This window comes from Solea senegalensis, linkage group LG12 (assembly GCF_019176455.1).
Source record: "Solea senegalensis isolate Sse05_10M linkage group LG12, IFAPA_SoseM_1, whole genome shotgun sequence".
NCBI classification, from domain to species: Eukaryota; Metazoa; Chordata; class Actinopteri; order Pleuronectiformes; family Soleidae; genus Solea; species Solea senegalensis.
In genome coordinates, this window is record NC_058032.1 from 6,489,399 (window position 1) to 6,516,330 (window position 26,932).

Below are 26,932 nucleotides of genomic sequence, written 5' to 3' on the forward strand. Positions count from 1 at the left end.
ACTGATGATGATCACCCCTACTGGCAAATAGGCACCTCAACAATGGACAGGAGTCTTTTCCTCTAATGCAACATGCTGACAGAGGACATTAAATACCATCAGGGACTCAATTTCTGACGTGCAACAAGAGATCAGATATTTATCTACTAGGGAAATAACTCAGAATAAGGCTAACGTTACTGTAAAACCACTTGCAAATAACTAGAATAACTTAACAATGACGTACAGCAGGAAATTGCCTCAATAGATCAAATTCACTAAAAGCACATCAACATTAAACTAAAGCACTGAGAGCACATACCTTCACCACAGCCTCTCATTTCCCTTAGTGTCAATATACTCCCCCACTCAATATTGCAATTGCTAAAAATAAATCCCATATCTGGATCCCCACCATCTAATCATTTCAACATTAAACCAAACCCCTTCATCCCCCAATTTAGAGTAGATTTATGCTCTTAAAAAAGTTTGGAAATCAAAGACTACAAAACATCAACCAAGAGTCTCACATACCTTATGACATTTGAAATACATTCGCTACTTCCTTTTCCTTTAATGACTGACAACACGGGGGAACACTCTTTTCAAAGTCTTTATTGAAAACACCATCAACTGTGAATTTGATCAAATCCTCAGCCTGTGTTCTTCCCACTTTCAACACGCTCCGCTTGAAGAAACCAGCAACTTCAACAGATGCCTGTCCGCGCCATTATCTGAAATGCTGTATACAATGACAAGTGATTTCACATGGTTTAATGTAATAGCAATGAAGAGTAATAAAAAACAATTACACCCCAATGACATTTTAACTTCTTCAGGAGTAATTAAACAGTTATTACTCTACATTTTTCCAAACATTCAGGTTTTCAAGAAATGAATACAGTAAATATTTAGACTCACCTGCATGAGTGCACTGGGCTTGGTCAGTTCAATAACTTGAAGACACAGTTCAGGTTAAGTTTCAAGGGCAAGTGCCTTCAAGGGATGTTCATCCTGCAATGAGAATACAATATTAACATGTTGCCCTTGTCTTAATCATGTATTCATAAAATGTGAAAGCAATTTTTTTTAGTCCTTGGTCCGACTTAGAATTTTGTTTTGTTAGTGTTTGTTTCCAGTTTGGCAGTTGTGACGATGGCATTCTCCCAGAGGTCTCCATTGTTTGAATTGGCATGCTTGTGGAAAAGGTTCTGATTCTGAGTAAATCACTGTTAATTTAAAAATGCCTTTTCAACCAAAAAAAAAAAAGTAACTAGACATTTCTACACGATAACAAAAAGTGCTGTGGCCAATCATTTGATTGTTGAGTGGAAAGGCAAAAAGGTGTTGTTTTGAGGGCTCAGTTGGTGTCAAAGGTTTCATTGTTGGAAACGGACGAAATGTCTTGAAATGCTCCTTCACTTGACAACTTAGCTGCTGAAAACTGACTACAATGAAAAAGCCTCATTTGGTTGACCTCCATTTGTCTTTTGTCCCTTGTGGCAAAAGTTGTCTTGGATTTCACCCCTTTGAGTGGAGATAGCAATACAGGACAATGAGAAACTCACTTACAGATGAGAAACAAAGAGGTTTGCTTTGCTTACCAGCTCTTGACTATCGGTCGAGTTGCATTTGGTTGTTGTTGCCTTTGGTTTTGTCGTTGCATGCCATCAAATGGCTCATAGGGAGATGGGTCCATTTCCAAGGAGACTACATTGGAACATTTCTAGAGTAACAGTTGCCTAACCCTTGAAAACAGCAGCGTCCAGTTTGAAGAATTAACTCAAGTTACTTGTCTATTTGTATAGTATGAGCAGAGACTCACCTAAACTTCAGGACACTTCATGGATATCATGGCGCTACTGAGATTCATGTTAACGCCTCTGATCTTGTTTTGAAAATGGATGAGCGGTGTTCAAAGTACAACTAAAAGCTTTATTAGAGTAGCCAGGCTTATAGGGCATTGCAGATACCAACAGCACTGAATGTACAAAACACTCACTTGGTAACTGTACTGTTACATGAGCAAGAAAATACTTAAAAAAAAAAGGTTTACACATAAAAAACTGGAAAAGTCAAGATACAGTTCAAAGCTACGGTTCATATTCCACAGATTTAGACATGGCTAGTTTGTCTTGTCAGATTTCTTCCAATGCATGTTTACTGTACACGGAGACTATCATTTGCTTTAGTTCAATTTCCATGGTCAGTTCAGTATCTGCTGCGAGCCATTCCTCTATCAGCTCGATTGCCCCCACGGCCACCTCGTGGCCCTCCACGACTTGAGCTGCTGTATGAATCACGAGGAGGGTAGCCTCTCTCAACAGGGGGAGCTGGGCCCCTATCCTGCCTGCCCATTCGCTCACCACGGCTAGGTGGGTATGGGTCACTCCGACTGCTGGGGTAACTGTCACGACTGCCATAGCCATCCCGGGAACTGCTGCCATAGTCATCATAACGACTGCTTCCACTGCTCCCACCATAGGATGGTGGGGGGCCCCGTGAAGGTGGGGCGCTGCGAGAGTTACCTGCAGGGTCAATGGGTCAGGTAATTGGCAACGTTTAATTTATACATTTTCTCGCACTGCAAGGTGCTTATTCTTTTGCCAATAGAAAAATTTCATGAACGACATATTTAAATGTCGCACCATGGATTCAAGCTTAAATGTAACATGGATATTTATAGTTGATATCTGCAGTAATATATCCAAGCACAGGAAATAAATGGTCAGTGTTACCCATCTCAGCATGCCATTGATTTGAGAAGCCTTTTTCCTTTTAGAGCTCCAAGAGTTAGAACTGCAGGTTAAGGACGAAGTTTTCACAGTTGTCTTGAGGGTTTTGAGACGGTTACTCCTTGAGGGAGTGGTGCGCTAGGCAACACATACTGGGTGGTCAACAGATGTTTCCAAGGACTTTTTGGAGTTCCTTTTTGTTTCAAATATTACATGTTACTTCTGCATATTGCAAAAAAAAACGATTCTTTTTATGAACGCAGATGCAACGGTCATATGCCAACGCTTTGGGATGTAATTGCTTTTCATTTAAAATGCCAATGGTCCTAATTTTCTAGTAGCTGGAAAATGCGCAACAGGGATTTCACGTCAGAGACGCAGAAAATGGAACGGAGACGTTTAAAGAGGGTTTCTGTAAAGTTGTTTCCTCTGGGGAGGGGAGAAACTGTAGCTTCTTCTGAATGGCGACTGTGGTAGTCGATACTATGACCTGGTGCGTTATTTGTGTAGCTTTTCCTTGTGCCACGGAGTTTTGTTTTTACATTCAGAGTCATACATATCTTACCATAACCATCATATGAATCACGGTAGGAGCCACCACTAGGGCGATCAATATAGCTTCTTGGTTCACGGCCTCCCCCATAATTATCACGATCACTATAATGTAAGGACAAGTGTTATTAACCATGTGTGATATTATCTTTTAAACCTTTCCAATCACTGATACACTCACCTGTATCCTCTTGACATTGAGCCATAATCATCTCGGGAATTGGAATTAGAATATTCTCTGTATGAGTAATCTCTGGGCGGAGGTCCATAATCCCTTGAATCTCTGGAATTGTAATCCCGGTTGGAGTAGCTGTAAAACAAGTCACAATTAACTGCAGCACTGTCAACAGAGCTGAAGTAAAAGTACGCTCAAATGAAAAAGTCTTACCTGTCTTTAGAGTTGTAATGATCATCTCGTGGTGATGGATAATCATCTCTCCTGGACATCATGGAGTCTCTGCGAGGTGGTGGACCATAAGGATCTCTGTCCCTTGACATAGGTGCTAGAGAGCAATGACAAACCCGCTCCTTGATGACCAAATTCACCCGAGTCACACACACACACACAAATACTTGAAATATCTACACCTCAAGGGTAATCACAAGGGTAACACAGCAGCACAATTCTAAAACTTTGGATACATTAAGCATAGTACAAACCAATGTCCTCATGCTTACCCCTGCTCATAGGACCAGATGGGGCAGACCTCTTTGCTGGGGGTCCTCCATTGCGTACTGGGGGTCCTCTTTTCATTGGAGGGGGGCCTCGGGATGACATCCCTTTAAAGAATGATTCTCCATTTCCTGAATTATCATAGTAGTCTTAAAAAAAAGAATTTAAAATATTAACAAACTTAAAACATTTAGTATTTCAAAATAACACATTCTATAATTTTCATGCACAAATTAAATTTTTGCCAAAAATTTACCTCTGGATGGTGGGCCCCTCATACCACCAGGACCTCCCCTTGATCCACGGGAGCCCCTGGGCGGACCACGACTGCGTGAGTACATGGGTGGGGGTCCTCGCCTGCCTCCACTCTCAAACTGGGGCTTTGTAGCTTGCTCCACTTTGATAGCCTTGCCATCAAGTGACTGTGGAAAAATGAAGACAATTTCATTCACAACTGATTCATTACAGATTTCTTAAAAGATTATGACTGACCAAGTACAGACTTACCTTTCCATTCATCTCACGTGCGGCATCCTTTGCATCAGCCGGACTTTCAAAAGTGACAAATGCAAATCCCCTGGATTTGTTTGTTTCACGGTCTTTCATTAAAATAACTGAAATTTGTGGGTAAAAAAAAAAAGAGCATGATGTCCAAACTTGTTTATATTATAGGTACAGTGGTAACAATTTACCCTACAACCAGTTGTGTTGTGTACGTACATACATACATACATACATACGTATAAAAAGTACGATATCATTAGCATTTCCATTTTCTCACTACTGTTAATGGCTTTATATTATTTCACTTTTCTCTCCTCATTTCCTACAGAAAGAAATACCGTGCATTATATAACAACCAAGGTCCTTTCCATTTAAGCCATCTGAGAATAGTGCATGCTGATGCAACTGGATAGGAAATAAATGGGTGTAAATGTATTAAATTGACCACCAAGCAGATGTTGGGTGACTACATTTGCAGCCAAGCTAGGGCCATCACATTTACTACAATTTACAGCGCGGACAGGGAAAATGTGAGCAACATACAAAACAACTGGAACGGCATGCATATTTAACATTAAACGGTTTGACTGCGCTGAGAATAAAATAGCCAACAGTGGCTCAATTCATACCTTCGACTATCCTGCCATATTTGCTGAAGTACTGCTCCAAGGCCTTCTCAGTGGTCTCAGTGTTCAGACCACCGATGAAGAGCTTCCCTGGTCGATCTGCCTCTGCCATGCTGCAGAATTTACCACCAGCTGCGAAAACACACATAAAATGGTCATATTAACAATCGGGTGTTTTTTCGGCATTACAGTAAATCGTCCGTCGTGGTCGGTGTCATCTGTACATAGATATTTCTGAAAGTACCTTGCTCTTGGTCAAAGTCGTACGCTGACGAATTCGCAAAATGGCGATGAACGTGCCAGCAGTAACACTTAGCTCCGTTGCTAACACCAGCTAAAAAATATCCCTGGTACTGGCGAAAGGACAGGGAACACCAACCGCCGCCAGCTACTTTTGAATCATAAACAACGAAACTACCGCGATATTTAAATTAAGAATAGGAGTAGGCGGCAGCTTTCTCCCCACAAAGCTGTATCTGTGAACTATATGATGTGAACGACACCCGCGTAACTTCTTCTTTTGTTCCTTTTGCGGCGGCCTCAAAGCCCCGCGGCTTAACACTGCCACCTACAGTCCCAAACTAAGAATGAAGATTTTTACAATTTGCTCTTGGTAAATTGTAACAAATCAAGTGACCATCATGACTAAGGTATTTACAATATAGATAAAATGTTAACAATTAAAATGAATGTGTTGATTCAATCACCTGGTATGTTATTACTTCTGTACTATTCCCTTGCCCCTAAAATCTATCTTAAATAAAAAGTTGCCAAAATTTTCACAAATCAGGATTTGTCAGGTGTCAGTGGGCTTTACAATCGGTGTGTGCATGAAGGGAGACACCTCTGGAAAAACTGTAGGGATGCGTGGACCAGAAAGGTCAGATGTGAGTGTGTACTGAGAAGAGGAAATCTTGTATGGATTGAACAGTTCACCAGGAACTGCACGTGTACACATGGCACACTGGCACACCTTTGTATGTCTTTCTGATTAGGGGTGCTAGTATTATATCAACATACTGTATTTTCATTTTTATTATGAAGATCAACTGACATCAGGGATTTTCTCAGGAACAATGGGTGTATGTCCATTACAGGAACTGTAGGAACAGGGGGGGCAGTCCAGGAACATTTACCAAGAGAAAAAAGATGACCTATTTACGTCTGATCAGCCCAGGACTTAACAAACACATGGATGTAGTTTTCACAGCTCCACCCCTACTTCATACAACTACAACTGTGCCCATACCTGTTTTTCTTGTTTGTTTGGTTGTCATTTTCAATGACAGTGTCAGAATAAAGTGCAATATCCGGTGTTTAAAATTTCAAATTAAAAATTTGCCTATATACGTATTGAAAATTCGATGGGTTCTAAACTTTTCTTTTGCTACTTTTTACACTGATATAGACCGTGGATATATCAGTATTAAGAGCACACGTTTAAAATATACAAATATGGAAGATTAAAGCAAAATATTTTGACTTCCGGTAGTAATCTTGTGACGGAGGCAGAGCAGGACGTCATCAAAACTGGCAGGTTAGCTCTGCCTTCGCGTCGCGAGTGGACAGTCCAAGCTAACACTGCCGATAAAGCGAGCGTCTCGGCTTGAGAAGTGTCCCTCTCCTTTTACAATATTAACCACGCCGTCGGAGAAAACCCGCCTCAGTGTTAAAATGAAGAGGCGGATACAGTTCGGTTTTGTTCTAATTTATTCGCTGGTCTCGTATTTCTCTCCGTGCTCGGCGTTTTATCTTCCGGGTTTAGCCCCTGTGAGTTTCTGTGACGACGGCAAAGCGGGTGAAGATTGTCAGGTATGTCGACTTCATCAAATTTAATATAATTATCTCACACAGCGTTTTTTCTTCTTATTTAATGGCCCGTAGTTGCCTATTCATTTATCATTTTTCTTCCTGAATGTTTCTTACAAACGAGTGCTCTCTGCAGGCCCCGGCTACCAGGAACACGCACTACATTCTGATGCATCGATGTATTTACTTAAATGTATCAACAAAGGCTGTCTTGCAAGGGGACATTAGTCTTGTTTTATAATTTATCAGGTTGTCACCAGCTTTGCAAGTAACTGTCACCACATTAAAAAATATCAATTACAGGAATGTCCTTAACTTCCTGGGTTTGGACTGCACTAATTCATCGACAGTGCTTGTTATATGCAGCCGGAATTATGTTTTTCATTAGTTTTTTTTGCTTCGTTACAGTCATTGATTCAGCTGTTTGTCAATCGCTTGGACTCTGTAGAGTCGGTGCTGCCTTACGAGTATGACGTGTAAGTATTTAAACTGTGCTTCATGTCATTCGTGTATTGTTTGCATATATGCTTCTCATTGTTCTGTTCGTCATACTGTGAATTTTTACAGGTTTGACTTTTGCAAAGATGCCAAGGAAATGAGGCCTTCTGAGAACCTTGGACAGGTGCTGTTTGGTGAACGCATTGAGTCATCGCCATACAAGGTGTGTTACCATTCCAAGTTAATTTTATGCCCACTGTCTGTGATATTAGAAAATATGAGATTATTACAAATGAATTCACTTGGCTATGACATCAAGTTTTATGATGATGAAGCATGGTGCAATGCCTCTTTTTCGTGATATCAGTCCAATACAGTCCTTTTAGACCTTTTTAAAACTGTGAAAAACAACACATTTGTGCTATCAATGTGAAGCATTCGATATATAGGATTTTTGGATTGTATCGCACTGCACATTTTCATCTGATATCCAATCCAGTGATTTTGATCAGCTCACCCCTAAAGATGACACCCATTGAATCATGCACTGTAGAAAAGAACATATGACAGCAGTAGGTAGTAGCAGCACACCTGGGTATTCAGATCTGAACATCTCTGAACATGGTACAGATACGGGAATGCATCGATTGCTTCCTCAATGCTTCCTTGCTTCTGATCTCAAAATGCATATCTGGCTGTGGTTTGGGGATGCATGTGGCCACCCTCAAAATGCATGAATGCCATCTATCCTCGGGATGCATTAGAAACTGCCTCTTCAGCTGACGTCCTTTGACTGGGTGCAGTTTTATAGTGAATTCAAAGTATTTTCTACATTTCTCACCTTGGGTACCATAAGGTAGAGTGCTGTGATAGAATCATTGATCTACATGTAAGTTAATTTTTCTAATGGTTGAAATCTAAAACATCCTTATGATTTTTCAAACGAACATGAAGTCAGTTTGTATTTGAATATAGCACGAGTGAAGCGTAATCTGATCACATGTGGTCATACAAGATGTGTCAAGCTATTATTTTAATGCCAACGGGGCATTGTATGATTACTGGAATACTGTTTAAAAGGATCATGGTGATTTACTGTTGTCTTGGACGGCTCAAAATTGTGTAGCTATCATTGGTTGACAGTATATGATGTACTCTCTTGATGTAATAGCTCTCATCTATCCCTTTATCCCCAGTTCAATTTTAAAGAAGATGTTAAATGCAGGACAGTGTGCACCAAAAACTACAAGAAAGGTTCCCAGGAGGATATAACCAAACTTGATTTTCTCAAGATGGGAATGCAGTTAAACTACCAACACCACTGGTAAGTAGATGATGCACAGGACTGTACTATAGCTCACAATGTGTCATTGAGTCACACTATGGAGTAGTATGGGTGTTTTGCTTGTCTTTTTCTAATTGGAAGCTGTTGTTTACAAATTATTTTCTTCAGGATCATTGACAACATGCCAGTGACATGGTGCTATGATGTGGAAGATGGTCAGAAGTACTGCAACCCAGGCTTTCCTATTGGCTGCCTTGTTACAGCAGATGGTAGACCCAAAGATGCTTGTGTCATCAATGTGAGTTACGATCTGAAAATGTTGTGTTTTCCCTGCAGTGGTCACCTACCTCTAAAGTAGTCCCCATTTTTGTTACCTGTGATACTCAAATATGTGAGATGTCTGAGGAAGATTTTATTTAGCTAATTCACTTTTACATGATTTATCTCTGCAGTGATTTGAGCAAAGTCTTGAATTAAAATGTACATTTGATGTCATCAAAATGCACATACATTTACAAAACAATACAGTGATGCAAGCAGTATAAAGATGAAGTCAGATGTCATTTTATAAATTGTTTAAATCGGACAATTTCACTATACAGGGCAATCAGGAACACGTTTGGTTGGGAATGTTACTCGTAGGATTCTGGGTAATTGATGTTGAGATTTTGTTTTTTTAGGCTGATTTCAACAAGAAGAACACGTTTTACGTTTTCAACCATGTGGACATTAAGATCATCTACCACAGTGGAGAATCAGAAGGATGGACAGGGGCTCGGCTGGTTGCTGCCAGTCTGGAGCCAAGGAGGTAAGTGTTGTGTGATAGATGGGTTAGGTTTTGAACTATGTCTGTCATTACTTGCTGCGACTGCATGACGGTTAATTATACAAATCTAATCGTAGAATCCTTAATAATCTGACCTGAACGATTTTGTGTGCAATAGTATCAAACAGGCTGATGAAAAAAACCCAAACTGTGAAGGAACCACCCCGATGGAGATCCCCGTGGAGTTCAATGATGATATCTCAGTAATTTACACCTACTCTGTCACTTTTGAAGTAAGTTTTTACTTGTTACTTATGACTATATGTCACACATCTGTTTAAAAGCATGTTGTGCTGTGATTTTTTTACTAAGACATTTACTTAATGCAACAGCAAAACAATGATATCAAGTGGGCCTCTAGGTGGGACTACATCCTGGTCTCCATGCCTCACACCAACATCCAGTGGTTTAGGTATGAGGATATTTTTTACATAGTATACTATAGTATCCTCTCCAATAACCTCGGCAGTCCTTGGTGCTTGTAAGCTGATCTTGTGTGTTTTGCAGCATCATGAACTCTCTGGTCATCGTCCTCTTCCTGTCGGGCATGGTTGCCATGATCATGTTGAGAACCCTCCACAAGGATATTGCTAGATACAACCAGGTGGACCAGGTAAAGCTAATGCGCATGTGAAGCATTTGCATAACAGATTCACATGTTGTGAAGGCGGATTTGTTTGGAATGCCAAACAGGTTGTACTCGTAAGGTTGCATGTTGGCTTTTATCAGTCTTTTGTCTTATTTGTCTACTGCTTGACACCACAGTACCATGTTATCACAGTGCAAACAAAGTAGTGCTTGTGCTTGGTTCTTTAAATTAAAACCCTGCTCAATGTTTTAATCCGAAAGTGGATAATAATATTTTAATTCAGTGCAAACTCAAAAAAATAGTTTTACTGACGAGTAACTTGTACACTGGTCATTTTTATTACTATTGCTTAAACTTTGAATTGTGAAATGCCACCTTGCACACCAGGTGCTCAGTTCCTAGAATTATACACATGTTGTTACATTTCACAGGCAGACTTGATAAAGCTCCCACAGACCAAGGAAAAATCCTCTCTACACTATGTAAGCTTATCAAAAATGTTTTGAACACAACTCTTTTGTGGTCACGTAATCAAGTGTTTTGGTGTGTGATTGCAACTTAATGCCACATTAAATCAAGACTTAAATTGCGGTGTGTGGAAACATAGTTTTTCTGAATGGTGTTAGTACTCACACCAGGTGTCGGAGAGTTAGGTATTATTCACTGCTTGGTGGTTGGTTAACCTTTTAACTTTTAATATATGGTCATGATAACTACTTCCCAGACTGTTACGCTTCCTGTTTTACTGACTGCCTTCTTTTAGGAGGATGCGCAGGAGGAGTCGGGGTGGAAGCAGGTGCATGGGGATGTTTTCCGTCCCCCAAGGAAGGGCATGTTGTTGTCGGTGTTCCTGGGACAGGGCACCCAGATCCTCATCATGACCTTTATCACTCTGTGTAAGGACTATTTAATATCGGATTGCAATATATAATTAATGTAGTAATTGCACACACTGATCTAGAGAGCTGTTTTTATGAGCTGCTGTAATTAATTGATGTTATGCCGCTCAGCTACACAAAAAAGCTGAGCAGCATATAATTAGAGGCAATTATTACATTCTGTATTTCAGCAAGGGCCTGCTTTGCTATTGTCTACCAAAGTACTGACATTGTATGTCATTCTGTTCTGCATATTAAACATGAAAACAGGGAATGTGAAACTAGGACTGCAGCTGACACCATTTTTCACCATTTTCTCAATTCATCGATGAGTTGTTTAGTCAATAAAATGTCCCAGAATTTTTATATAAGTATTTTAATAATCGGTTTGAAGCTTTTTTCATGATTAAAACAACATTTCTGATTGTTTAAGCTTCTTAGATTCAAGTATTTTCTGCATTTCTTTGCTCTGGTAGTCCTGGCCTGTCTGGGTTTCCTGTCACCTGCCAACAGAGGGGCTCTCATGACTTGTGCCGTGGTTCTCTGGGTGCTGCTGGGAACACCTGCCGGCTATGTGTCTGCACGCCTTTACAAAAGTAAGAGGAAAAAAAAAAAAAATCCATCACAAAATTCATTTCTGTCTCAACGGGTGACACAGATGGCAGTGAAGTAAATGTGGCGTTATCATGTTCTCACCAATCTGTTTTTATTCTCAGCTTTTGGGGGTGAAAAATGGAAAACAAATGTGCTGCTGACAGCGCTCCTGTGCCCAGGGTATGTTCACATAGCTATTGTTGTTTGAGGTCAGGAGTGAAACATCACACTCCTACACCCACACATGATCCCTGCACAATGCTCGAATTTCTCTAACACGTCTGCGTTTTCTCTCTACCTTTCTCGTCCCTAGCATTGTGTTTGCAGACTTCTTCCTGATGAACCTCATCCTCTGGGTGGAGGGTTCCTCAGCAGCCATCCCCTTTGGCACCCTGGTGGCAATTTTGGCCCTGTGGTTTGGAATCTCTGTGCCCCTCACCTTCATTGGTGCCTACTTTGGATTCAAGAAGCCTGTGAGTTGGGCCACTGCCAGTCTTGCCTAAAATGACTGTTTACGTGCTTGAAGTGAAACTAATAAATCTATTTTTTTTTTTTTATTATTGTGCAGGCAATTGAACAACCAGTGCGAACAAATCAGATCCCACGTCAGATTCCTGAGCAGTCTTTCTTTACCAAACCCATCCCCGGGATTGTAATGGGTGGTATCCTGCCCTTTGGCTGCATCTTCATTCAGCTTTTCTTCATCCTGAACAGCATTTGGTGAGAAGAAAGGAATGTGGGTTGTACATCGCTGTGTTGACGTCCTGTCCCGGTTATGCTTCGTTTCCACGTAGTACAATTTGGTTCCGTTTGTTTCAGCACGCAGTATTTAGATATCCATTGTCAGAACAGTGAGAAGAGTACCAGAATAACCGGTCTTCCTGTACCAATTTTTTTCCACACCCCTCTGTTGGGGTTCCAAGCACAGCGGTACGGCTCATAAGGTGGAAATAGCAACGCTGCACTCGTTGAGAGATCAACAGAGAATCACAATAATCACTAATGTGTGATGCTTCTCTCAGGCAACTCCTGTCTTTGTTCACTACGGTGTCAGTTTTTGTGTAGCTGACGCAGTGATTGCCGCCCAGCAGTCGAAGCGCAGCCTGTTCTGAATCCGCACAATGGGTTGCTGACCTGCGCTGTCCGTGTCTGTGTTTTAGGTCTCATCAGATGTACTACATGTTTGGCTTCCTGTTCTTGGTTTTCATCATTCTACTCATCACCTGCTCCGAGGCCACAATTCTCCTCTGCTACTTCCATCTATGTGCTGAGGTAGGAGAGTATTCCCGCGATTTAACTTACTTCATTTAACTTTTAACAGTTTTTTAGAAATGCATTCAATGAATCGAAGCAATCAATTCACTGTATAGCACGCTCTGTAAGCTATAATCCTACTTTATTAAACCCAGATTGATACATTAACTTGGTCATAGTGATATTTCTTGTCCCATGATATAGACTTTTTATAAAGCAGAATAAAAGTCAATGTGATGATATTATAGCATAGCATAGCGTAGCGTATAGTCTTTCTCATCTGGTCCAGGCTTAATATTGAACTCTGTGTTTTTCCATGTGTCCAGGATTATCACTGGTGGTGGCGTTCCTTCCTGACCAGTGGCTTCACTGCGGTCTATCTGTTCATCTATGCCGTGCATTACTTCTTCTCGAAGCTGCAAATAATTGGAGCGGCCAGCACCTTCCTTTACTTTGGATACACAATGATTATGGTCCTTATCTTCTTCCTCTTCACAGGTGAGAGGATATCCTGTTTGTCTTGTCATAGCGCAGTGACATCTTGGTCTATATTTGTTTTTTGATTGAAAATGTGTGTGCTCTCAAATAGCTTACTGTATGTCACAGGTAGGCAGGGGGTGGGTGGCTGTGTGTGTGTTTTCCGTGTGTGGGTGTGATTTGTTTAGCTATGATGATGTTTTAAATTAGGATTAGGATTCAATCCACTTCTTATGAAGGAATTCACACGTGTTTGATCATTTGTTTGTTAAAAAAATAAAATACAAGCGTTGGCCTTGTATCTGCAGTGACGAAACAAAAGCACTATGTCAACTAATTGCTAAGAGCATTTATTCGCAAGAATCCTATTTGAAATGTCATTCTTAAGTCTCTTTGAAGTTAAACGAAAGTCAGAGAGACTTTGGGACATGAGATAAGAATATTAAAAGTCCTCCTTGGTCAGATCTACCTTTGGAGATTTATTAGGGACCATTTTACCATCTATTGCTGTTGTTGTTTGTTGTTGTACTTTTTAAGCTTTGTAGCATGAATAAGATTGTAAATATCATGTCATTGCAAAGCAAGTACAAACAAAACATCGATTCTGCTTTGGTCTCTATGTTAGATGACAGAGAATGACCTTTGTTGACATGGTAACGGCACGCTTTGATCTGGTCCTGTCCAGCTCTCCCTCCCTCCCTCCCTCTCACTCACTCACACACACTCTCTCACACACACACACACACGCTCGTGTGAGACTGGAGGGAAAGTATAGTAGTGTCTTTTCAATCCTGTCCAAAGTTGTTTCTTGAGTGGATGTAGATATGAAGGTAAACCGGTTATACAGTTTCACACTTGGAATGTTTTAGTGCTGCATTTTTTTTTCAGGACCATCATCACTTTTGTACTGTAAGAGCATTTTGTCCCGAAACGATTCCTCAAGGCAACTCATGCCTTTGCTCGATTTCTGTCCCATGTTATTTATATTTTGTGTTAACTTTTTAGCAAATAATTCCTTCTAACTTAATTTATTTGTCTCCTCCTCCAGGAACAATTGGCTTCTTTGCCTGCTTCTGGTTTGTAAACAAGATCTACAGTGTGGTCAAGGTGGATTAGAGGACTTGGGGAGAGACAGACTCGTTGCTGGTGCAGCACTGACCTCTGTCTGCAGTGCTGTTTTGTGAGATGAAGCAGTTTGAATGGACCTGAAGGCATCACTAATATTAAGACCAGGGCCCATTCACTTTTGTGCTTTAAACCTCTTTTGCTATCGTTTTCTTTTTTAATTAAAATATATATAATTTTGTCTTCACTGTTGACCAGTAATATTTTAAGTGGCACCTTGAAAATCTGTGTGGGTTCCATTGATCTAGTTCATAGTGGGCAGTTTGTTTGGGTGGGTTTAACAAATATTTCTGAAGAAAGTAAGAAAAAAAAAACAACCCTTTGTATTTTTGATTATTTTATTTTATATTATGTCTTAATGTCTAGATTTTTCGTTTTTTCCATTTATTACTTATATTGTAAAGATAAATAAATTGTGTACATATACTGTACAGAGGGAGCGAGTGAGAAAGTGGTACTTGGATGAGACCTTCCTTTCTTGTCAAAGGTAATGGTGGCGTTATAAATCTGGAAATATTAGCTTGTATTGTAGGTGAGAAATCATATAAAACACTGTCATTGCTATGATATATGTCTATTATCTTGTACTTAATGGCTACACATTTTCACACATCTGTATCATAGAAGTTGCAGTTTTGCTGCACAATGGGGATTTTGTCTCGTTGACATGAGACTCAACGAGTTAATCGTAACGCAGTTCATCAAGTCACTCATTAAGTGTGTATGCACCACTGAGATGAACCCAGTTTGGGTTTAATAAGCAGTTTGTAAGTAACTACATACACTGCTGCCTTTGGCTTCAAGCAGTGTGGAGTCATCACCCAGGGTGATAACATTTATTCAAATAAATGCCCTTAATTCAAAGAGAAGTCATGTTCATTTTTGGGGTGGGGGGTAAATAGAATTCACACAATCATATTCTCAATTCAAAATCATGGAGTGTGATTTTTGGCCAACTTGGCTGAATAATAAAAAAACTCAGCTGCAATAATAACAATCCTCAGGCAAAACATCTGCAGCCAGATGTTTCTGCCTCCAGGTCATCCAATTTCCCCTTAAAAGTGTTCAATGAGACCAACTTCTTTAGTTTCAAAGCTTTTCTGTAACCTGTTCCAGGCAGAGGGAGCAGCAAACGCTTTCTTCCCCAGTTCAGTTTTGACCTCTGGGACAGACGACAATAGCAAAATCCCGAGACTGAAGACTTTAAGTCCCAGTATTATTTCGGTTAATGTAGGACAAAAGGTAGGAAGAAGGAAGTAAACCTAAGATCGCCTTGTAAATGAGAAAATGCAGGTGTCTGAATCTATGTGTTGATAAGGACGACCGTCCAACCCGATTATACAGTGTACAGTCATGAGTAAGCGCTTTAAAACCAGTAATGAACCTCAGAGCTCCATGATACAGTGTCAAGAGCATGCAAGCTTTGATTAGTTACTGTTATCCACGTACTGCAAGCATGTAACGTAATAGTCTTTTAATTTATATGTGGTTGGTTTTTCACTCGCATTACAACAGGCGTTAACGTTGACACCTATTAAAGTTATTTTAACTTATAGTTAAATCTGAGAACGTAATCTGAGAAACAACCGTATTTTATATATATATACTACTGTACTTGGAGTCTTTTTAGGTCTTTGGGTTTCTGACTATTTGCCTGATGTTAACCTCAAAGACATGTCTGCACAGACATGGTAGTTTTTTTGTTTGCTTTCCTTTAAGTTCCTGCCAGTCTCTAAACTCTGGTATTTGTTTATGGGGACATGGAGGAAACCACAATCTATCTATTGCATTGAATATAATGCCGTGACACATAATACATATAGTTCACTTTTATTCAACAACGGAACGCTGTATCTAAACGATAAGTAATACAAATGCACAATATAAATCACAAAAATATGTCGATTTAAAGCACTTAAAACACAAATGTCTCGTATCTACGTTGCTCTGTACCTCATAGTCCTGTACAGGGAAACACGATCAAACTTACTGAAGCTTGATTGTCAGTTAAAATACTGTGGTATGGACCGGTCCAGGCTGAACTTGTTTCCCCCAAAACAATCACAGTATTGTAATAATAATAATAATAATAATATCAATAATAAAATACATATATTTCTCTTTATCTAATAGTTACAAAATGTGAACTAATGCACATATATTTCTCTTTATCTAATAGTTACAAAATGTGAACTAATGCACATAATGTCATGCGACTGTACGACATCCTTCAGCAACCCATCATCTATCCAAAATCAACTCACTGAATTGCTGTTCGATGTGATGAGTCATGGTAGTTACACAACATAAGTACTCACATGAGTGCTAATCCTCTCCGTGGTAGCTTTGTCCACTAAAATACTGTTTCCGTGTGATATCTTTACAAATGTACAAGGTTTAATAGAGTTTTTTTGGGGGGGGGAATCCTGTGATTTCAATCCTTGATGTTGGTTGTTTTCTTTTACCGTACTCTCTGCACACTGTATGTTTTTTGACAAAAAAAACAACATTAACAAGATGTGGATTCCGTTGACACAGTGACAGGTGGACAACAAGGAGGCCAAGATAAACGTATTTGTGTGGGAGAAAGAAGTCACCAACCCCAACAGGCACAATCAATTCATCTACTCGACAAAACGGCAATGTGACAAGGACATAAACATACGTACATAAGTTCACTTGCTCAAGAACAGAATAAAGCACTACAAATATTTCTTTTCTATCCCCCCTAAAAGCAATTATCCTGAGTTTGTAAATTGCATGTGACGCTGACATTCACTAACACAAAGACGGTACATCCTCTGACTGGCAGGATCACAAATGATAAAACACACATACACACACGTAACATTTCAAAAGAGATACTTGTGCCGTTTATGCAGATTGATACCTTTATCAAAGACGACTAATTCTAACTAAAAACTCAATTACAATGATCTAAAACCAAATAAATGCCACTTCTGGGTTTCATTCAATTAAAATGCCACCTTTTATGTAGCAGCAGATAGTACAAGTAACAGTTTGTAGACCCAAAACAGAAAACGTTTGTTTTAGCTATGTATTTTTCAAGATTTGATCTAGGGAAAATAAATACTCTTCTAAGATTTCTTTACGCTGTTTCTATTACATTGTATAATACAACAGTGAATGCTCAGGTACTTTTACAAATTCATGTCTGACCTTAAGTTAACCAGGCAAATTAAGTCGTAGTGATAGATGATGTTGGTGATGAATACCAATATTAGCAATAACCCTGTCGTAAAAAAAAGTCATATTCGCCGAATATAACCCACTGAGTTCATGTGCTTTGTTTGCTGTGGACTGTGAGCTCCCTCTCTGAGCTGATGCTGGTCGAGGTGGTGTCTTTACGGCTGTCCCTTGACTTCCTCTCAAAAGTGGGGGAGGACGATGTTGTGCATTCTTCCCAAGTCCGCAGAGGGAGGACTCGAGCAGCCAGACTGGGCAGGTGAGGGTGGGCACCCGAGCGGCCCTCACCTGTAGTGGTGAAGCAGCTCTCCACGGCCGAGCTCTGGCTGGCACGGCCCTGTTTGCAGAACAGTCCACAGAGCAGAGCCAGGAATTCCTTCCTCACACTCCGGTGCATGTAACCATAAATGTATGGGTGTAGGCAGCACTGTAAGAAGAAGAGCACAAGGGCAAGGGAGGACAACCAGGGGGGTATGGCTGCTCTGGAGCTCATAGAGATTGTATTCAGTATGCTGTAAGGCCCCATGCTGAGGATATAAGAGGCCATAATGACAAACACCACACGAGCTGCCTTGCAGTGATAGTGGAAGCGTCGGTGCCTGACTCGAACGGGGTAACCCCTGGCCGGGTAAGGCCCATCGGGTGACCTTGCTGTCTGAGCCTGGGGCTGCCGCTGTGGACTCCCAGTTCCCTGGACGTCCTGTGGGGAGGGCTGGGAGTAGGACTGTGTCTGTATTGGGTGCACAAGTGCGTTCTGCCGCCGAGCTGCTCTGAACACCATCCAATAACATCCGAGCATAATGAGCACAGGTAGCCAGAACGAAAAGGTGGACACCACAGCGGAGTAGGACAGGCTGGAAGACCACACCACGGAGCACATGTTGTGGTGCCGGTCAAAGTCAATGGTCCCCCAGCCGTAAAGAGGAGGCGTGCTCTGCAGGAAGCTGAGCACCCATGTGCAGATGATCAGGTTGGTGCCCAGGTGAGGGGTCATGCGGGTGGGATAGGAAAGAGGGTGGATGATGGCCAGGTAGCGATCCACAGAGACGACCATGATGGTGTTGACCCCAGCAAAGGCGAAAATGTGCATGAGCACCACCAGGGCCTGGCACAGTCGCACGTCCAGGGGCCACACGCCTGGGACGGCGGCCGCCATGGCAAAGGGCATGACGAGTATGGTCTGCAGGAGGTCTGCCAAGAGGAGGTTGAGGACAAAACGGTTGGCCACGTGCAGTAGCTGAGGCTTCCTCTGGAACACCAGCAGGACCACCACGTTCCCAAACAAAGACACACACACAATGACGGATATGAGCACTATCTTGACCACACAGCTGGCTGTGGACAACCACACTGGCTCTGTGAAACCTGGCTCCCCGGGAACATCTGTAACATTTGTGCCCATACCTGGTGCACGAGAGCTTTGCATTGTTTGTCCTGCACCAGTGCATGTGTCCATCACATCCAGCAGATGTGCATACAGTAGAGTCAGGTAAATCCCACCATCATCATCATCATCAGCAGCAGCAGCAGCAGCAGCAGCAGCAGCACAATGGCAGGAGAGCGAAGCAGCTCGGGGTTGGTTTTGTTTTCAGGCTGCCACACAAATGAGCTGATGTATCTGATGCTCCTCGCTGTATTTTCATTTGCACCCCACCTTCATTCAAGAAACACAGCACAGTGGAGTCATCAGCACATTACTGTGACGCCCGAGGATCATTAATACTGATGCTCATCGTGACCGGCGTTTAATCCCCTGAACGTTTCACCCGCCGAGCAGGCCCTCTCCTCCTCCTCCTCATCCTCATCCTCCTCGCAGCATCAGCACCAGTCCACATCTGCAGGGTGAAAAAAAAAGGGAATCTGTCTGGCGACAATAAATACCAGCGTGCACGCCGCTCAGCGCCGAGCATCAATGTCCAGACGGAGATTACCGATGTGGGAATAACGCGTTAATATGCGCAGTTGATCGCTGATGTGATGATTCGCGCGAAGACGCGCTCGTTTCTCGCCGCTCTGCTCCCCATTGCAGCCTCAGCTCCAGTCAATGGCACTGAGCTGTTCACGGCTCGGCTCACACGTACGGAGTGACGATCCGTGTCTTCGCCCAGCGGGGAGTCTCTCCTCCAGACGAACACATCATCTACCCGTTGAGCTGATCCGTTTTTTTCGGCGCAGATGAGACGTTTATTATTTTAATCAGCTTTCAGTCCTTCTCCACAGTCTTATAGGCTACTTACGGTCTGGTCCTGTCTCCGAGCTGTCGGTTGGGGGGGGAGAACAATGACACCTGCACTGATGTCTCCTTCATCTCGCTCATCTTGTCCCCCCTCCTCCATCCGATCTCCCCCCCTTTGTTGTGAGTGTGCGCGTCTGTTTCGCACGTTTAATACATGTGGACAGGGGCGCCGCTAGATAGTGTGTGGCCCACAGGGATTCAATAATTCTGCAAATGGTCAGGCTGGGGAATCTTAACCCTCCATTTTGTAAAACATCAGTATTTGATCAAATATGGAGTGATCTTGTGGAATTTCAAATGTGCACCAATGCATAACATTCAGGTTATTGGGAGAATCAGAATATACGACCCAGGGACGGCCCTTTTGGCATTTTGGTGCCCTCAGCAAGAAGAACCCCCGCCAACAACTTCACTGGCTCCCTGTTACATACCAAAACCACTATAAGATCCTCTCTACCTTTCTGACCCCCACCTCTGGAACTCTCTCCCACATGACATCCACAACATTGACTCCCTTCACACCTTTAAATCCAGACTCAGGACACACCGTTTATAGAATTGCCTTCTTCCTCTGAATGTCTTCAAATAGTGACACTGACACCATTTAACTTGTTTCCCTGAGGTCCATTGCGAGTTGTAAAGTGTCGACACACCATTGCGAGTTATGCTCTCGGGTGGGATGAACTGCCCTATAGTCACCTTTCATAAAATGGCAATAGTTGGACTACTGCCTCACTACATTTGTACCTTAATTGCACAGAGAAGTGCTGATCCTCACTCTTTTCTTTCACTAGATCATTTGTTGCTCTCAGTTCCATACGGCCGTACTAAACTGGGTAAACGTGCTTTAGTCCATTCTGCAGAAAGACTGTAAACAAATCTTTCCAAATTTTCCATAATCTGCTTGTAAATGTAATCAGTTTTCTTGTGTTTTAACCGTGTCACTTTGTAACTGTGTCGAGTGTTTTGTATGTGCTGCTGCCTCTCATGGCCAGGACGCCTTAATCTCAATGGGATTAAATAAAGGTTAAATAATTTTTTTTTTATAGCATGAACTGACGTTTCTAGTGACCTGAATAGTCCACAGTTCTACCTCAAAATTGTTCTTTGCTGATCTGAGAATGCTGTCATAGTCCTGAGTTTACCTAAAACTCTTGTATTTGACAGCAGCTCTTTACCAGATTTGCCACACGAGTACACAGAGGATGTTTTATGATGCACTTGGCACAAAGCAATTAAATAAATTGCTTAATTCAGGATGTAAATGAGACGGGAAAAAAGGAAAGAGCATGCACATGTTCAATTATTATATCTCTTTGTGGCTTCATTATTCTGCCTCTGAGAGGATGGAGGAGGCTGAAACCAGAGACTGGATAGATTGAAAAACCACTGCTGAGCTGAAATGTATTAACCTCCGAGTGGTTCTGGAAAGCTGTTAACGCACATTTTTATACACAGGACCAATCCTGGGAACATAAAAAAGTATTTTTCAGTGTTTATAATGTTTTTTGCCTCAGTTATTGCACAGAAAACAAAAGCAGCCGTGCATTACACAATCCAATTAGTCTGCACGGCTTTCACTGGCCTACTAATCAGTGCTCGTAATTAGCCGTTTTATTTTAAGCCTTTGCTCTGTGGAAGGTTTCAAAAAGCCCTTTGATGTGACTCACCCTGTGCTGCTTTAGATTGCAAATGAGATGGTGACCACAGAGGGGCGGGGAGATCTCTCCCTGTTATGCTGAATGGGAAACCATAGACCACAGACCTGCTACTAATACAGCAGTATGGACGTCTGACGACACCTGCAGGTGAACTTGATTTTGTCTTTCTCTCTGTCCCTCCTTCACTTTTAGGCCCCTTTTCCACCACAGATGTCTGGACAGGACTTAGCAGGACAAGCACAGGTGTTACCAATATCATTCATGTGGTAATGAATGAACACCTGGTGCTTTTCCTCTTCCTGCTGCTGTGAAACGGACTGTGAGCCTGTGAAGGTGTGGTCTTTCAATGTCTTTTCATGTTTATGTAAGACTCCTAATAATAGCACACTTTATTTGTATAGCGTCTTTCATACTGGGAGATTGCAGCTCAAAGTGCTTCACAATGGAAGGAAAGTACAATTTAAAAAAGCAAATGCAACAGTGAAACTCAACACAGGGTGGAATGAAAAGGAAAATCCCTGTTTTAACTTTTAAAACAACAGATGCAAATAAAACAGTACAATACAACACATGGTGGAATAAAATAGGAAACAGCTATAGAGTCAAAAGGGTTAAAACCCTGTTTAAAAAAAAATAAAAATGCAAATAAAACACAAAACAGGGTGGAATAAAAAGGAGCTAGAGTCGCAGTGTTTGTTGCGGTACATAGCTAACAAGGGAGTGTAGCAATGTAGCTTGGTCCCAGCCCATGAAGTGCTTAGTATACAAGATGGAGAAGCTTAAAGTCAACTCTAAATGTTACAGGGAGCCAGAGTAGAGCAGCTAACACTGGACTCATGTGCTCTCTCTTCCTGGTTCTGGTTTTGGATGAGCTGAAGTCTGTCAGCAGTTATGAAGTAACAGAGATTGTTGAGGGGGAAATTAGATTTGAAAACTGTGCTATTGAAAAGTTTAGTTTAGTGAGTGTAGTGTTGAGGCAAGACAAGCCTGATTCAGTTCAAAAAGAGGTATAAAGAAGGGATTTTCATGAAGTTCAAAGAGGAAGATGAAGAAGGAAGACCATAATCACAGATTATAAGGTATAATATATAGAGAAGATGGGTATAGCATATAAAGAAAGGAATGAATGGATTGGTAAGCTAAAAAATAAAAATATGTAAATGATGTTGAGTTGTGGAAAATGGGGGTGGGAATAAATAGGTTTATACTTCCTCCCACTCCTTTGGTAAGTTGATTTTCTGTACCAATGCGGTGGATTGCCCATCTGCATTTGTTTTCTTTGGTCTGTTTTGTTTTTACATGTTCGAAATAAACTATAAATAATTTTAAAAAAGTACATTAAAATAGTCTGCTTGATATAAAGGCACGTATTGGTTTTTCAGCATCTTTTGGATTTATAAATGGTCACACTTTAGTTTAATATATATATATATACATATATATATATATATATATATATATATGTATATATATATATATATCTGTTTCTCTTTTTGTCAGTACTATATAAGCCATAAAAACAATATATTATCAGTCAAGGACATTGCAACAGGGTATGAAAAGCAGCTGGAGTGGAGGGGCGCGGTGAGAAGGGTTGATTTCATTAGTGTGTGGCAAAAGCAATTTTGTCAGACTGCAAATACATATTTGTTGGAAACCTCTTCAGTTAGCCCAGTGTCGGGCCACACCCACATATTTTCGTTTGACACTGTCACATCGGAGCAGTCTACTTCAGCTCCACACCTCTGGCCTCTTTACGAGAACATGTCATGGTAAACAGGAAGTTGATTTTCTGATCTGCTTTTGTTTGATTAGTTCCAGGAAATACCACCACTGAGAAAACAACGGTGGTGAAACGTAAGTGAGGGCAAGGATTTGGTTTATGAGACTGACAATAAACTAAATAAAAATGGAGTCAACTATGTCGTACTTTTCAACCGTCTCTGTTTCTGTGCAGACTGATGCTAATGCCGCCTCAGAGTTTTCAAACCTTTCTCTTTTAGAGGCTCTGAAATGCCAAGATATTGTGTGAACAGTTGATGTGATTTAAAATGACAAAAGAGTAGATGAATGCAGCTTCATTTGTGTCCTTCAGTCCAATTGCCGGGTCCTTTTTTTGTCCTGGGCCACTAGTTTCCCTTTGAACACCCCTGCTATTGATACTGCTGATACTAATATGTACAGGTGGATTCACAAATTTAATAAATATATAATTAATTAATTAATTGTTAGAAACAAGTACACCGTTCACCTACAAACTGAACATTAACCCGTAAAGTTATTGTCAATGCTTAGATTATTGATGATGCATGTAACCAGATGTGCAGTCTCTTTCCACTGGTTTGGGAATGTTTGGAGGTCTTCTGCCCTCTGCTGGCCAAAGTTAGACCCAACCACCTTTAGAGGGGTTTTTGTTCAGGACAAGTTGAGGATTAGTGAAGAAACAGGACGTGGGGAATTCTCATTATTCAAAGCACAAACGCTGAGTGTCTTTGTCGCTCTGCCCGTGTATCTCTGCAGTGCAGCTGTTGAAACGAGACAGTCAGTAAAACCACTGCTGCATATCCAGGTAAATCAGCATTATTGCAGGTATGAGGGGGACTTAACTGTATTACCATGCATGAGTAACAGCCATTGTTGCTGTGATCCACACAGCTTAGCTCACATCCTTTTTTTTTTTTCCCCCAGAAGCTTTTTGTAAATATATTTCTTGAATAGTGTTTATTTTGTGTGAGAGACCTTAATGTTTACATATTTTCCCCGTGGCCTCTTCAAAACACCTCAGACAGTTAGCCTGAAATCAACCTGTCTACGTAAATAGTCCATATTTCTTTTTCCAGGTGGCAAACAGCCATGTCATTGCTGATAAAAATGTGTCACGGTGCAATTTGGTTTTGTGAGTCTACTTCCAACAGTGAAACAAAAGCTCCTCTCCCGAGATCGGCTGTTTTTCCTTAAATCAACGTCTTGTTTAAATTTATTGATAATCCCCTTTTTTCGTTTTATCTCTGTGATGTTGAAAGCGAACGCAATTCACGAGGGAAACAATCAAAGGCTCGCCACTTGGCTGACAAAGCTCTCTGTGATGTTTGGAGTGCTTGATGTTTGATATTGAGGGTGTTATATGAAGGTGTTGTGACTTTAGAGACAATGTTCTCGTTGTTGTTAAGACTCCAAAGAGAAAGTAACACAAAGTTTATCAGCCGGATGAATTTCAATTCTCATTAGTGCGTTGCAGTAAATGTGTTGTTTGATCATCAGCGTTGTTGGCGGCGCAGTCTTCCATGACTTACTCATACTACAAAGGTCAAGCATGTTATATGAAAGTCAACAGCAAACCTCGGCAAATGTTCAGTATCACCACACCTTACATACATAGGTATAGAAACATATGCAATGATGTGTTGCTATAATGTATACACACTGAATTCTTTAAAAAATCCCCTGTACCACATGCACCTTCATCTCTAAAGGTAATTTCCACTATCATTGTGGAAACAGGAATTTATTCAAGCTGCTTTTCTAATCTGTCAGCTCCAGACCTCTGAAGTTAAATGTTTTTACTGTAGCGCTCATGGAAATAAATTATAAAGTCACTCAGGATCCAAATTATTATTGTCATTCTGAAGACTTGGGCAATAGCTTTCGCTCATTTTGTCTATGTTGCTTTGTTCTCCTCCGGCGCTGCTGCACACATAATGAGAGAAAAGGTAAAAACAAGAACCTAAACACCATTATCTCATCAGTGCAGCTCGGGGAATAATCGTTCCTCTGTCATTGTTATGAAGAGGCCAGTGGAGGATGAATGGATGAATGCAGGAATGTGCTTAATTAACACATTTATTGGAATGGCCGGAACATCATAGACATTTTATGTTTTAGTGGAAATGGAGAGGCTCCTCTTAACACTGTGGTCTGTGCCGTGTAAACACAACAAAGTGTATGTTTGTTTGAATATCTTACACATCCTTCCACCTGTTAGGATTCCAGGAATAGACGCATGAGGACACACAGAGTAGAGGACATACGTGGACACACACACACACACACACACAAAAAGCATGGATGTAGTGGTCAGCTGCAAAGAGAAATCTGTGTAAGCAAACAAACAGGTTCGGGGCACTGCTCTCTAAAGAGAGCCTTTCACTTCCTTGCACAATAGCATTTGTCTCTGGAGCCCAAACAGTTTACAAGTAATTACTAGTGTATTTTCCTCAGAAGGTGATTACTTTGCTACATTTTGCAGCCATTGTCACCGGCCGCGCACCGCACTCATCAGTCCCACAAAGCGGGGGAGAAGTACTCAATTGATGATGAGCCCTCTGTGAGAATTTAAAAGTACTTGTATGAGGCTCTTTCAGGAGATTAACTTGCAATAAGGGCTACCTGCCACGGACACATTCCCTGTATTCATGGTGGTGGCACAAAGACTTTTTTTAAGAGGGGCACAGCTGCATGAAAGCAACGGGTGAATGGGGATAATAGTCACAAAAGACAACAAACCTCAAGTGTAAAGAAATAGAGTGTTTTTTAAGATGGGGAGGCTTCCATTCAAAGAGCAGACCGTTCCTTCTTTTGACCATTGAGGATGTGGCCACTCCACCACCCAAGGCCTCACTCTAATTATTTTAGGACAAGACATGTTATGGTGCAAAGTGGCAAAGAGGGCGCACTCTGGACCAAAGTGCACTTACATTCAATCATTCTATTTGACAGGTTCCCCCCCCCTACAAATGAGCGTCACACACCAGTGGACTGGCACAATCGCGAGGCTCCTGGCAGGGCCCCGGGGCCCCTTTGCTGGAGGTAAATAACCGAAATCACACACACACACACACACTTGTAGATGTGAGTAAATGTATACGCACATGTGAATAGGTGTCTTACTTAGTGGTGCGTTTGGGCGAAGCGGTACACAGCTGTTGTACGGGGTTTGGATTTAATTTTTATTTATTTTATCTGGACATTGTGGAAATCTTCAAAGGCAGATTAAGACCACAGCCGCGGGGGCCCCGGATCCGATTCAATTCATTATAAAGAGAGAGAGACATACGGACAGAGAGGAAGAAAGAGTGAGGGAGAAACCGGCATGGGTCCTTGATTGCCTAAATGTGAAAATTGCTTATGCCATTATTTCAGATGAGAAAGTGGGAACTGAATGGGTTTGCTTTAATATAACAGACATGGGATACCACATACAGAGAGACAGAGGGGGGGCCAGACTTCTTTGCTTTTGCTCACGCAGTGGAAAGGCCCTGACAGGTGTGCTTTTGTACGCGTATGTCTATGTAAGGGTGAGGCAGATTGTGTGTATGTGCACTTGTGAACCAGAATCAACAGACAAGGAGTGTGCGTGTGTGTGCGTGTGTGTGTGTGTGTGTGTGTGTGTGCAGTGCGTGCACGTGGGTTAAGTCTCTCCACATTGTGGTGCCACTCCCTGGTAAAGCGAGAGGCCTTCTCACTTCTTGTTGGTCTGGTCTCGTA

General features: G+C 41.4%; 3 protein-coding genes across 5 annotated transcripts; 1 reads left to right on the plus strand and 2 right to left on the minus strand.

The window, feature by feature from the left end:
- Positions 1-578: 578 nt before the first annotated feature.
- Positions 579-5,607, minus strand: rbmx (RNA binding motif protein X-linked). 2 transcript variants are annotated; one of them, XM_044039776.1, is made up of 10 exons: positions 5,314-5,607; positions 5,073-5,201; positions 4,447-4,553; positions 4,196-4,361; positions 3,945-4,088; positions 3,655-3,769; positions 3,448-3,576; positions 3,280-3,371; positions 901-993; positions 579-721 (listed from the first exon to the last, which is right to left on the minus strand). In XM_044039776.1, the coding sequence occupies exons 2-9, from the start codon at positions 5,179-5,181 to the stop codon at positions 989-991; spliced, it is 867 nt and encodes a 288-aa protein (XP_043895711.1). In that variant the 5' UTR covers positions 5,182-5,201; positions 5,314-5,607; the 3' UTR covers positions 579-721; positions 901-988. The 2 variants fall into 2 exon arrangements, with proteins under 2 accessions (XP_043895711.1, XP_043895710.1); XM_044039775.1 differs by having other exon boundaries at positions 901-2,507; positions 5,314-5,605.
- Positions 5,608-6,585: 978 nt separating this feature from the next.
- LOC122778485 (transmembrane 9 superfamily member 2) lies at positions 6,586-15,208 on the plus strand. Of its 2 annotated transcripts, XM_044040446.1 has the most exons (18): positions 6,586-6,881; positions 7,287-7,354; positions 7,446-7,539; positions 8,513-8,640; positions 8,770-8,899; positions 9,282-9,409; positions 9,546-9,660; positions 9,760-9,839; positions 9,935-10,040; positions 10,448-10,498; positions 10,780-10,912; positions 11,371-11,490; positions 11,611-11,668; positions 11,802-11,961; positions 12,057-12,208; positions 12,649-12,760; positions 13,069-13,240; positions 14,268-15,208. In XM_044040446.1, exons 1-18 carry the CDS (start codon positions 6,744-6,746, stop codon positions 14,333-14,335), a joined length of 2,013 nt encoding a protein of 670 aa, XP_043896381.1. In that variant the 5' UTR covers positions 6,586-6,743; the 3' UTR covers positions 14,336-15,208. The 2 variants fall into 2 exon arrangements, with proteins under 2 accessions (XP_043896381.1, XP_043896382.1); XM_044040447.1 differs by lacking the exon at positions 10,448-10,498 and having other exon boundaries at positions 6,587-6,881.
- A 950-nt stretch (positions 15,209-16,158) lies between these two features.
- gpr101 (G protein-coupled receptor 101) lies at positions 16,159-19,399 on the minus strand. The gene has a single exon (XM_044040448.1). The coding sequence runs from the start codon at positions 19,005-19,007 to the stop codon at positions 17,643-17,645; it is 1,365 nt and encodes a 454-aa protein (XP_043896383.1). The 5' UTR covers positions 19,008-19,399; the 3' UTR covers positions 16,159-17,642.
- Between the last annotated feature and the right edge of the window lie 7,533 nt (positions 19,400-26,932).

Coding starts and splice junctions, on each gene's coding strand:
- gpr101 (XM_044040448.1), bottom strand. CDS start 19,007: ATGGACACATGCACTGGTGCAGGACAAACAATGCAAAGCTCTCGTGCA.
- rbmx (XM_044039775.1), bottom strand. CDS start 5,181: ATGGCAGAGGCAGATCGACCAGGGAAGCTCTTCATCGGTGGTCTGAAC. Junction 3,577..3,654: donor CATTACAACTCTAAAGACAG/GTAAGACTTTTT, acceptor CTTGTTTTACAG/CTACTCCAACCGGGATTACA. Junction 3,372..3,447: donor TCAATGTCAAGAGGATACAG/GTGAGTGTATCA, acceptor CTTACATTATAG/TGATCGTGATAATTATGGGG.
- LOC122778485 (XM_044040446.1), top strand. CDS start 6,744: ATGAAGAGGCGGATACAGTTCGGTTTTGTTCTAATTTATTCGCTGGTC. Junction 9,410..9,545: donor GCCAGTCTGGAGCCAAGGAG/GTAAGTGTTGTG, acceptor TGTGTGCAATAG/TATCAAACAGGCTGATGAAA. Junction 9,661..9,759: donor CCTACTCTGTCACTTTTGAA/GTAAGTTTTTAC, acceptor TTAATGCAACAG/CAAAACAATGATATCAAGTG.